Below are 12,551 nucleotides of genomic sequence, written 5' to 3'. Positions count from 1 at the left end.
AAGATTATTTTTCTTGGTCAGTGCTTTCAACCCTGATCTCCCTAACCTTGCTTAGTGTCTGCTACAAAATCCATTGTAAGCTGTTTCTTAGAAACTGCATGGAAAAGTCCAAATAAGCCCAAAAAGACAGTATCAACCAATACATAATGCTCTCAATCAACCACAGTGTAAAGTGGTTCACATATTTATTATTACTGAAAAGTTTGTAAGGGTGTCACAACAAAATATGTATAAAAAGTGTCTGATTTAATTCTTCCCATAACAAGTATTTTATGGGCACCAGTGCAAAGAAAATGGACCCTCCCATCAAAGAAAGTGACAGTAGAATATGCTTGCTTACTTGCTGTTGTTAGGCCTCAAGCACGTTCATGCTCTCAAAGAATGCAATTTCTTAATATTTCCAAAAGATTTTTGGGGCCCTGGTTTGATTGCCCCCTTGCCTCTCTGTAGTTACGCCACTGATTTTTCTATGGATTTTGCATTCCGTTGACAGCTCTGGTCAGACAAAATTTTTGTCTGTATGTATATTCAAGTACTTCTTCAGTAATTGCACTTTTTTCTTTCTCAACTTTCTCCCAGGTTGGCAGGGAAGCAGCATCTCCAGGCTCTGATTCTCGGTTAGGTTTGGATATAGTCGAAGGAGGCCGCACTGCCTTGGATAATAAGACGTCCCTGCTCAACACGCCCTCTCCTCGTGCTTTTGCTGGGCCAAGGACACGCGAGTTTGCACCGTATGGCTACGGAGACACCATCGGAGGTTACGATAAAAGTGCTCTGAAAGAGGCTGTGTTTGATGATGATGTGGACCAGTTCCGTGATTGTAAGTTTTTGTTCTGCCATTAATTTATTTCTGTCATGCTCACTTTGTCTGTCCCATATCACTTCATACTCGGGAGCTGTCACTGTCTTTGTTAGAGTGAGAAAACATAAAAAAGATAAGATAAACAGAACAAAAGTCATACATGGACATAAAATGAAAATACTCCTCAGTGCAGCTATCAGTGTTCTGCAGTAAAAGTGTTTTTCTACAAAAATGAACTTGCTAGGTCATAATACAAAGCACTTTGTGTGCTTGCAATTTAACCTTTATCTTTGCACTTTATTATGGTACTTAGTGGAGTTTGGGTTGTTTTGTGAACTCTGTAAAGGCTGTTGCAGTTTTGCCACAGATCAAACCAGCTCATTTACTTATTATGAGTAAAAAACGGCACTGGTTAATAAACAGTTACTTCAGTTGCTATAAGGCCCATAATGTAGTATGTGCAACTTAAAATACAGGGTAACTAATTGTGAGGAAATCATTTAAGCTATCTTATTATAAGTAAATGAAATTATTAATATTAATTTACATCATTTATACATTTTTTTCTTCCTTCCTTTCTAAGGAAGTTAGTTTGAAGCTAGGTAAGTTAAGAAACAAGATGCCTAAAGAAACAGTGGCCATAGTTAGTGTAGCATCCAGAATCCATTGTTCCAACTGTTTTATACAGAGACTGGAGGCTATAGGAATAAAAAGAGAAGATAAATAAAGAATAGGTGCTTCTTGTAAAAAGCAGCAGCATACCAGGTGTAAAGTTATAAACTGGTTATGTTTGGTTGCTCTTTTATTTTAATTGTCAGAGTGGACGTGGTGTTAAACATGAGCATAGCGAGTCAGTGCTATTCTGCTACTGCTAACCTAGCCAACGATGTAGCAGGTAAGACAGGTGTGTTGAATTCTAAGGGGTTGTGAAAATTGGATTAAAAAGTCATAGTTTTAAATGAGTATGAAAAACAGTAGTATTTCCGCTACCCCCTCCATCTCTCTGGATTACAGCATCATAGTATATAGTGTGCACACTTTATGGAGGAAGAAGGGAGTAGGGGAGAATTGAGGGAGGGTCTTGGCTTTCACCGAGTGTTTGTCATCACATCCCCTGCTATGCTCCCTCCTCCTCTCCTTCCCCCTCTACAGGCCGTCGGCAGGAGTGTGGTGAAAACAAGATGGTGCTCCACAAGGGCTTTGCTCCTGGTAAAGGCCTGCACAGTAGAATACGAGAATTGCTGCATTTTGCAAACATTTGGGCATTTGTGTTTCCTCCCCTTTCAGTCCAGTTCATTTCAATGTTTCCCATTTAACCCGTCTCATCTTAAGTGGCATGGCTGCTTCTGTGCTGACAATGCTATAAAGATCTTTCATGCTTGAATCACTAATGAAGTGCAGTAACTTAAAACTGTACAATTTTTGTTTGTACGTTTTTTAAACTGTATTAACATTAAGTTTTTTTCCAGTCTTTGTCATTGCTTCTTGCCATGGATGAAAACTAACAAAGCTTTAACTTAGATTATTGTCTACATAGAAGTTGCAGTACAAGACCGTGTACATAACAAACTAACAGAATTTTAATAGAACACTAGCTCTTATGTTTTGGCTCTGTTAACTTTAGTGTCACCTTAGTCTAGAATAGAAGTGTTTCTGTGACAATGCTACAGTTAGCCCAGTGACTAATTGAGGTAGAATATTTTACCTGATTTATGCTTTACTCTGACTAAAGTTCCTCTGAACCACTTAGATCTGGTGGCAGACCTGTTGAAAGAGCTGTCCAACCACAACGAGCGAGTGGAAGAGAGAAAAGGGGCTCTAGTGGAGCTACTGAAGATCACACGGGAGGACAGCATGGCTGTGTGGGATGAACACTTCAAAACCATCCTGTTGCTGTTGCTAGAGACACTTGGAGACAAAGATGTGAGTTTTAAAAATGGCCAATTGCACTTGCCACTGACATGGTAACTGCTGAATATCTGTAAAAGTCACACACAATTTTAGTCTCACTATCACTTCATATGTGAAAACTGTGTGTCACTTTGCGTTTTCTCTTACAGCACACCATCCGGGCTCTGGCTCTGCGTGTCCTAAAGGAGATCCTAAGGAGTCAGCCGGCCCGCTTTAAGAACTATGCAGAACTCACAATCATGAAGACACTAGAAGCTCACAAAGACTCTCACAAGGAGGTTAAAAACATGTTTCTTTAATGTTCCTTTTAGCATTAACTGTGCAGTACATATTCTTACATGTCAATGGGCTGTTCTGCATATTGATTTCTCGGGTCACCTTCACCAGTTATGTCAAACAAACCTGTCTTATTTGAATCCCTTCAATACTTCATCAGTTTCTAAATATTGTTCTTAAAAAGGCTAAACCGCTTTTGTGGTAGAAGATATGCCCAAGCGCAAGACCATGTAGACATTTTCCAAGAAACACAGTAACCCCTCATTCATAGAGCCTACGTATGATTCAGGGACATTACCCTGTTTTTTCACAGGATTGAAAAACAGTGAGCCAATTGGTCTCTCTAATCCCAGAGAAAATCCAACATCTGCACCTGTGGAAACAGAACACCTTGGTTACAGCTTAATCCCAAGCAGCCCACCCCTAGCACAGATCAATGAATGAATAAATGAAGCATAAGACACCCACGTCTGCAAGGAAAAGCTTTAGTTCACACTCACTTTTTTCTGCTCACACTGTCAGAAAAAAGAGGTATTGTGCAGCTACATTTTGCAGTCATCAAGGTACAAACATCCCTCAAAGGGACAACAGTGGATTTAATGTCCACCTTAAATAGGTGTACCTTAAATATTTTTTTCCCCAGGAGAAAAAGTACATATTTGTATCTTTTCATAACTTGATGTTTTAAAACAGAACAATAAAATAAAAAGCCTGTTGACAAGAAAGGTTGTGTGGAGTCAGTATAACTTAAAGGCCCAGCACAGTATTTTTCCTCCTTTCTGAAAATGTTACATTAGCAGCAAGCGTGTGAATTTATTCATACTTCTGCTTCAGTCCAACATTTATTGGGCACTGCAGAGTGCATGAAATGACCTCTGAATTTTTCTTTTTTTACAGATAACACATTGACTACAGTGACTCATAATCTACCTTATATTGCATGTGCAGGCTAACATTAGCTAATTGTGTTATCTAATTTAGCTTTCTAACCCTACATTAATGTTAGCCAACGTTGGATAACATTAACGTTATCTGAGACCAATAACTTTTTCTAATTTCTTCCGTTTTCTGTAGGGCACCTGCACCCCCTGACTTTTCAAAAAAAAGGAAAGGGAGAGATAACATGCCGGTATAATGTTAGTCCAGCTCATAGTCAGATCATGTTGGAGTTACAAATTCGCAGCTAATAATATGAGGCTGAAGTTTGCTTCATATTTGCCAGCTAATTTTCCCATTTCACCTTAAATGGCGTAGCAGTTATTATAATACCTGCTGCACCATTTAAGGTGGAACGGGAAAATTAGAGCAGGAACTGGTGATTTAGAAGTTAAATTCAGCTTTGTGTTAACACGTAGTTGAAATGAAAAACCTTCGCTTAACTAACAAACAAATATGTAAGGTGTAGGCACCTCAGTATGACACAGGCTGGAAATAGGATCACATCAACACAGCTTCACTTGTCTGAACGTTAAGAAGGAGATTCTGAGCAAGAACCTGAAAATCGCAGTCTTGCAGCAGCTTCTCTGTGGTACTGTTTATGGTCAGATTTCAATTTAATATAGTTTTTGGGAAAAATTAGAAGGTAACTGAAATAGATAAAATTATTTGCTGAAATATTTTTCAGATTTTCAAAAAGCGGTGCAGGGCCTTTAAATTATATAGTTTCTATTGAATATGGTGCAGTTATGTTCTCTAATTAAAGATACTGAAGAATGTTTTACCTGCAGTTTTCTTTGCTGAGTTGCACATCATTGTTAGCTTAAACTGGTCACTTACTTTGTGAGTAATTTCTGTGAATAAAAGAATAGATAGCTTTGTAATTTATATCAGTAATGGTTTTGGACAAAAAATACTGGATTATATAAATGGGAGGTCCAGCAAGGTTCCAACACATCACATTTGTAACAAAACTATTTCCTCTGACTTCAGTGTGATTATGGATGTTATGGTAATGATAAAAATACAGAGGAATGTTATCCACTGCCCTTTTCCTGACTGGCAGACTTCTAGTGTTTTTGGTAAACTATGCAGGTGAGAAACATTGTCACCCCTGCAAGCACAATAAGGAACCAGATTTTTTAAAAATCTTTTAATACTTTTTAATACTTTTTAATAACCTTTTAATACTTTTGTTTCCTTGTTACCTTCAGTATTGCCTTTTTGAACTGTCAGTGTTATATACATATATTATTTGTGTACAGGGATTAAAGAATTTTGTAAAGGAAGGCTTTGATGTTTGTTGTTGACGTTTAATGCAGCAGAACTTGAATGCATTCTCTTTTTTCTGCTTTACACACAGGTTGTAAGGGCTGCTGAAGAGTCTGCCTCCACCCTAGCTGGTTCCATCCATCCAGAACAGTGCATCAAGGTTCTGTGTCCGATTGTACAGACCGCAGACTACCCCATCAACTTGGCGGCTATCAAAATGCAAACTAAAGTCATCGAACGCATAGCCAAGGAATCCCTCCATCAACTGCTGCCAGACATAATTCCTGGACTCTTACAAGTGGGTGCCTTATGTTTTTTATTAGCTAACATATTATTTTTTAAGATAAATAAACATAAATGTATTAATAAACCTATTAATTTCCAGTGAAAGGACCAGTAGAAATGCATATATATATAATGTTTTGTTTTGTTTGTTTTTTTTTTTTTTCCTTTTGTTTTGGGACAGAAACTGTATAATTTTACAGATAAAAAATGGGTCGAAAATATTTTTTTTCTTTGTATCATATTACTATTATTCAATTCAACTTTAAATGATCAGTTTTCATATTCAGCAAGTACCTTTCATGGTCAATACAGAACAAAATCCTCATCCATTAATGTTATTGGAGCCACAGCTTTCTAGGTAATTGACCTTTGGCAAAGCTGGCAGAGAAAAAGAGGTCAGTATTTGTTGTATTAGCATAGTCTAAAATGGGAACACTCTGTCTTATTTGTACCTTATTTGTTCTTTACTCATGTACCACACTGCCATCAGTCCCTTTGCTATCCTTTGACCCTTATGTGTGCATGACATGAGTGCTTCTCTGTCAGTCACACTCTCCTCTCTGTCTGCCCGCAGGGCTACGACAACACCGAGAGCAGTGTTCGCAAGGCCAGTGTGTTCTGCCTGGTGGCCATCTACTCTGTGATCGGTGAGGAGCTCAAGCCCCACCTGGCACAGCTGACGGGCAGTAAGGTACAGTCTCATGCTTACTAGCTCAAAGTTCTCTGCCCCTCTCCACTCAGTTCAACCCCTTTATCATTCTCCCCTTTGTTTATTTGCTTCCCTTTTATTGCTGTCTCTTCCAAGTATTGGAGCAGCAGTTATATTTATCTCAATTTCAAGTAATTTGTCCTTGAATTGCTTTACACTGGTGTGGAGGGAGCATTTTTAGCCTGACCTCTGGAGACCGTGACTTGGTTGATCATCTATTGGCATGAAACATTGCCTCAAGTTAACTTGAGTTAGTTAAAGCTGCTCCAAAACAAGTTCTAAGTAGTCACTCAAATAAAGTCATGTAAAGTCATGGAAACAAAGCTCAGAAATCTTTGAAATTTTTGATATTCTAACAGTGCGGCCAAAGAAGGTAAAAAGACTTGCTAAGTTAAATGGGGAAAAATACCAGGGGCCACATTTGTTAAAGATGGTTATGCATGGATTTGATCCTAAAATAGTCACATGTGAAAATTAATGTTTAAAGTAGTGATTTGTAAAATTAAATTTTGATTTGAAAAGTGCATAAATTGACGTGTTTCCAATCTGACGTACACATTTTTGGCAGTCAGTCCCTAATACAGGATCAGTTTGACATGAGGGCAAAACTAACTTAACCCATTCACTGGATTTACCTAATAAGAAATCAAGCCTATCAAACCACGCATATATTCAATCACATGGACTTTTCCTCCAGTGATCTAGATCTATTTTCTTGTTGGATTGGGATTAAGTTTAAAATCAAATAAGGATCAAATACTTACATTTGTCACAAAACATGAACTAAATTGAGACCGTAGCATGCAGCTGTATCAGAAGCTCTGTTTGCCCCTCCACCGTGCCTGCTGTGCCTACCAGTGTGCAGAGCGTGTGTGATCGGTGAACACATGCTTCTCTTAGATATATGATAAGTATGATGTTTCCACTGTAGATTATGCAAAATAAAAATAGTTTAAATAAAATTTGATTTACACAGATACATTTTTTTTTTCTTTCAAACGTTATAGGCAACTAGGCTGCACAACAAATACTATTAATTCATTCATTTTTTGTTAAACCAGTGACTCTGTGGAAGAAAACACACAATCTTTTCTCACGTTCTTAGCATTTATTGCAGGAAACAATCAGACGCCAGTCAATTAAAAGATTGGTGGGGTTGTAAAGCTCATTTACGTGCCCTCATTTCTACGACCATTTGTTTGACTGTTTATTTATAAATCAGAGTTGCATGCATCCATTTAAGCATACACTGATTTTTATAAATCATTCACACACAAATTATGAGAACTGAATTTAGTATAAAATTAAGGTTTGTTTTATAAGTAAAGCCCCCAGATGCCTTAATCTGGTAACTCCTGAGTGTTGTAATACATCCAACCTAATGAAACATATAACACACTAAATGCATCTCCATCAAGAACACTGCAGAGTATTTCTCAGTATGAGTAGCCCTGTTACTGTGAGGATACATGAGTAGCAGTTAGTTTTCTGGCTAGCTTTCTTACTTTTTCAGGACAAAAAAAAAAAGAAAGAAAATCCAGTGTTCTCTTATTTTGTCAGTTTTAAACCTGGTTTGTTGAATGGTATATTCATCTACGTAGAGTCTAGAGACTTTGAATACTCTGAAAAATACTCCATTTGAAATGTTCTGATAAGAACTGAAAGTCCTACCTTGCCATCAATATTGATGGATTTTCGGAAAAACTCAAGTTTTGTCAATATCCATTAAAATATGAGATGTTTCCATAGTATTGAAACAACAGCCATTTAGCCAGTTTGATTTTCAGTTGACAAGCTAGCTAGATAGTTTCTTATCTTTCTCTACATATGTTTTATTACTGTATATTTATTATACTATTTGTATTTGTGACCCCCATTTTAGGGGACACTAAATAGTGGCATAATAGCAGAGTGGTGGCTTCACTGGTTATATGCTTACAGTTTCTCTAAGCACACAAAAATGTGTACAATGAAAAATCGTGTGCTATTTAAATCAACAGTGTTCTCCAAGATTATATAATCAAAGAGAATATCGTGTCCTTCTTTCAAGGTGTCAGTTAACTTGAGAAGCAAGTGAGTTCTCAATGTTTTTGTTCTCTCAGCTAAAGATGAAAGATCAATAGTTTGCACTGACCTGTTGTTTTAGGCCAGTGTAACCTATTGATGAAGTTTACTATTATTTTGTGAGCAGAGATTTCTCCTAAATTTATAGGTCATGTTTTTTTTTATCCAAATTAACCTATTTTCTAGTCGTTTATTAATTCTCAAAAAGCTGAAGGAGAATCAAAAATAGACCTTGTGACAGTAATAATCTAAAACAAATCCAGATCAGAATGACTCGAGTGGAATGTTGGACCAGCAAGTCAAAAGCGCTTGAAGCTAACATTATAGGTAGGTGAGCCAAAAACTCACCTATGAAATAAATAGTATTTCTGGTCATTTGTTTCAGTTAAGAACTAAAGTTTTCAACATTAGTACTTGTTAAGTAATTTTATTCATCATTAGTTTATTAATTTATTCATCATTAATTCTTATACATCCTAAGAACAACCAACACAGTTTTGGAAACGGTTTATAAAAATATTAGCTAAATAATTTGCTCAGTTTGCTAACATTTTCATCAAACCTAGTCGCTGCATTTCACTGTCATTGTGGTCATGTTTCACAATAATGCTGGATGTTCTGTCCACAGATGAAGCTGCTGAACCTGTACATCAAAAGAGCCCAGACCACCAACAGCAACAGCAGCAGCTCCTCTGATGTGTCGTCCCACAGCTAACCCGATTTTAGAGGACATGCTCATCAGTGCCCTGCAGTCACCAGTGGGAACTTAGTTGTGCCTCCTTCAGACCTCTTTGTTCCTCTTTATTCTCTTGTTGTCTTCCTGGATATTTCCAGGGAAGACATTTTGCCCAATTTGATTTTTGTTTCCTTTATTTCTTTTCTGAATGTAAAGAAAGTGTGAACTGAGAAAGAGAAATGTTTTTCTTTTCCAGTGTGTTATTAGGGATCAGATCCTCCTTGACTGGCATCACCTTTTAGGTTATTGTTTTTTTTTTGTTGTTGTTTTTGAAGCATTGACTTTCTTCATCTCTGAAGAAATGATTTAAGACTTGATATTTAAAGTTAATAATGTGGTCTTTTTTCAAATCTATAGTGTTTGCAATACTTACATTGTTGTTTGTTGCTTAATGGAGTTTTACAAGAGCATTTGGGGCGTTTTAAATAGGGAACAGTTGTGTAGGTTGAGTACGTCACTTGAATCTCAGTTAGTGGTAGAGGATCATTTGGCTGGCCGAGTGATTTAAATGTGATCATAAACAAGGATATAGAGTTGTTTTAAGGTTAAGGCAAAATGACAACCAAAAAATGTAAGACTAAATGTAGAAATTTATTTGTATCAAAATGACATGCCACCAGATCTGCACACCTTACAACACAGAAAATATTGTGGAGAAACTTTTATCTTTGAATTTTATGCTTTATGTTCATCATTGAAGGCTGTGGAGTCTAAAGGCTGTTTAAAGTCTGTGGATTTGAATTATTTTGAGTTGCTTTTCTTTATAAAGATATGAAATAGCTTTTTAGTTTTTATGGTAAATTATGCCCAGATGTAGTGGTACAAAACCACACGTGAGAACAAGGACAAGCTACTGGATGAAGTATGTTCCTAATAGAGCCATCCCAGGATTTTGCATATCCATTCACAAAATTCAGCACAAATTTTCTGCAGTCAGTGGCTCACGATATGTCATAGCAGTTGAATACTAGCCACTATTACCGCGGCTAATGTCCAGTCAAGTAGTGAATGTGTTCGTGTGGAAAAATAGCAAATTTCATCAGTAAAATGATGCTGTTTTTAATTTCCTCGAAAATCACAAGAGCCATGTTAAACTATTTAATCACACTGAAAACTTCATATGACATCCTTTATGTCTAGAAGTGAAGCAAATGCAATCAAAGGACTGATGTTCTGACCTGCTGAGATCTGTTACATTGGTACATTCACATTTTGCTAACAGCAGATATCCAAAATACTAGTTTTAGTGTATATATTCAACTTGAATCAATTTCTACAAAATAATAATGAAAGCCACAGTGTAAAGAGCATCACAGAATCCTGGGTGGAACTATATTACATGAACAGAGATATTAAAAGAAGCCCTCTTTGTTTTGAAAAAATAAAAAGACAATCTGAAATCTAGATCAGTGAAAAAGATGTAAAGTTGTAGTGATGGAAAAAAGAATTTACGGGGTGTTACAAAAATCAAATTCATTTCAGGCACAAAAGTTCACAGGTGCTTCACTTTGCATTGGAAGAAATGAGCGAAACTTGACAAGCAGGGAAGCAAACCTGAAACTCTGAAACTTCTGCTCTCAGTCTGTATGTCCCTGAATCACAGTGCCACTGAATCCTAAACCAAGTCCAGAACTCTAAAATCTGTAATGATCCTGCTGCTTACAATAAAGCTTTGCGTAAATACATAGACTCTGTTGAACATCCTACAATTGACAGTGGTTTTGAGGGACACGTGGATAGTGACAGAAATGTCGAACACTACCATGCCTTATATTCTCTTTTCTCATAGTATGTTTTGACCACTACGATGGTTGCTAACGAGCGTGCACTCTGACTGAAATGTGAAAATGCGCTGTAGACGCAGTGCATGTGTCCATGGCGCCACGAAGTCCCTTGAAATTGGCTCTCAAAGAAATGAACTTTAAATACCGTGTTACATTGTCGACTGTCTAAACTTTTCACCTTTCCTTCTGCAGCTTTTGCTGTCAGATGCTTTTTTTTGTACATAAATTTCCACCGTTGCTTTGCAGTTGTCACAAAGAAGAGCAAAAATATTTGGGTTTTGCACTCTTTTGCACGTTAGCAAGTAGCCTGCATGTTTTGGAACTTGACCATCTTGCGGTGCAGTGACTGGCCTTGTTGCTGTTTCAGAGAACTTGCCTCCTGAGAAGCGTGGTCAGTCTGTAAATACAGTATTATTCTTTTCCCCACGAGAGGAGGCAGCTGAGCACAGAAATTTTAACAGGGCTTAACCAGTCGACCAAAACTTCATCCATCTGTTTCTCCATAAACAAAACCGTTGTACAATTTGAGGGCAGGTGCTGAAGGCATCCTAGTTTCCATGTAGTACTACATTTTGGGGCATGTGGCTTTTACAAAGGTACACTACGTGTGCGTGCCTTGGTAGTATGCAGCTTTTCTTTGTCAAGTGGCCATGAACTGATTCCAACCATGGACCATGCAAGACTCTTTAATATTGTTTGAACTGGGGCCAATAGTAAAAGGAGCCAACTATGAGGTTTAACACTGCAAGTATTAGCTTTAAGTCCTTCTTGATAATCTGTGGAAATGTGGGGGCCACAAAAAAGTATTCCAGTTGTTCTCTGTGTGTTATAACTTTGTTTTGTCATTTACCGCTCATATCTGTATTTATACATTTATTTTCTTTTATCACGACAGCTGTACAGTTGTTTGTTTTTTTTGTTTTTTTTTTCCTCCTTTCTTTTTAAGGGCCACCTGTGATAGATTTGCAACCTAAGTCTGTTTGCCCTAGAAATAAACCAACCTGAAAGTTTATTAATTGATTTGTTGCTTCATTATGCTACCACTGAAATTGATGAGTGTTGAGTGACAGGTGCATAGAGTGCATTTCCATCTTTAATCTGTTGGCTTTTCTATTTACTACAGGTGTCAGATATTTAGATCTGATCAACATTTAAAGCGATATTTGATGTGGTTATTGTTTTCTGGAAGGGCTGAATGTTTAGGGGACACTAGGTGAAAATGTCTGCATTTTTTTCATTTTACTGCATTTGTCTCTCTGTATAAATATTATATTACTCTGTAATGCTAATTCAAGCAGACATCATTTCTGCACTTCATAGATGTTTACATATTGGCAGCAGCAGATATTGTACATGGAGGATATTGAATATCAGAATCCCTACAAAAAATGTCCCTACCTGTGGACAGCTGGTCTACAGTGGATGCAACAAACATTTCTGCTACAAACCTGTTTGTTTAAAACTGAAAGAGCAAACATTTTTTTATGGGGTTAAGATCAAGGTTAGGGTAAGGTTTAGGAAAAGGCTTAGAGAATTTGTATTACATATAGCTAGTTATACAGTACTGAGCATTTTGTTTGTAAAAACACAAAATTCATTCAGATTAACTTAAATGCAGGTTAATTTCCTAAAGGATGGATTAGCCAAAACAGGTAAAGGATGCTAACTACAAATATTGCTGGGCTGCCATAAGAAGTCTGGTTCAAAGAAAGCATTGAGATACATAAAATCACTGCTCATTAATACTTATTGTGTTAATGCAATTTGTATTTATTC

The 12,551-nt window shown here is 37.0% G+C and overlaps 1 protein-coding gene across 9 annotated transcripts in view; it reads left to right on the top strand.

The window, feature by feature from the left end:
* Nucleotides 1-11,787, top strand: part of clasp1a (cytoplasmic linker associated protein 1a) — an 82,141-nt gene extending 70,354 nt beyond the window's left edge. For all 9 annotated transcript variants that reach the window (XM_036592208.1, XM_036592052.1, XM_036592272.1 and 6 more), the window contains 7 exons: nucleotides 580-820; nucleotides 1,955-2,011; nucleotides 2,553-2,725; nucleotides 2,863-2,991; nucleotides 5,289-5,495; nucleotides 6,057-6,173; nucleotides 8,884-11,787. In XM_036592208.1, coding sequence (XP_036448101.1) covers nucleotides 580-820; nucleotides 1,955-2,011; nucleotides 2,553-2,725; nucleotides 2,863-2,991; nucleotides 5,289-5,495; nucleotides 6,057-6,173; nucleotides 8,884-8,970 — 1,011 coding nt within the window. In that variant the 3' untranslated portion in view covers nucleotides 8,971-11,787. The remainder of the gene's footprint in view (nucleotides 1-579; nucleotides 821-1,954; nucleotides 2,012-2,552; nucleotides 2,726-2,862; nucleotides 2,992-5,288; nucleotides 5,496-6,056; nucleotides 6,174-8,883) is intronic.
* The last annotated feature ends 764 nt before the right edge of the window (nucleotides 11,788-12,551 follow it).

Source organism: Colossoma macropomum, unplaced genomic scaffold (assembly GCF_904425465.1).
Source record: "Colossoma macropomum unplaced genomic scaffold, Colossoma_macropomum, whole genome shotgun sequence".
Lineage (NCBI taxonomy): Eukaryota > Metazoa > Chordata > Actinopteri > Characiformes > Serrasalmidae > Colossoma > Colossoma macropomum.
The sequence above is the reverse complement of the archived record's forward strand: the minus strand, read 5'-3'. Positions and strand labels throughout refer to the sequence as shown.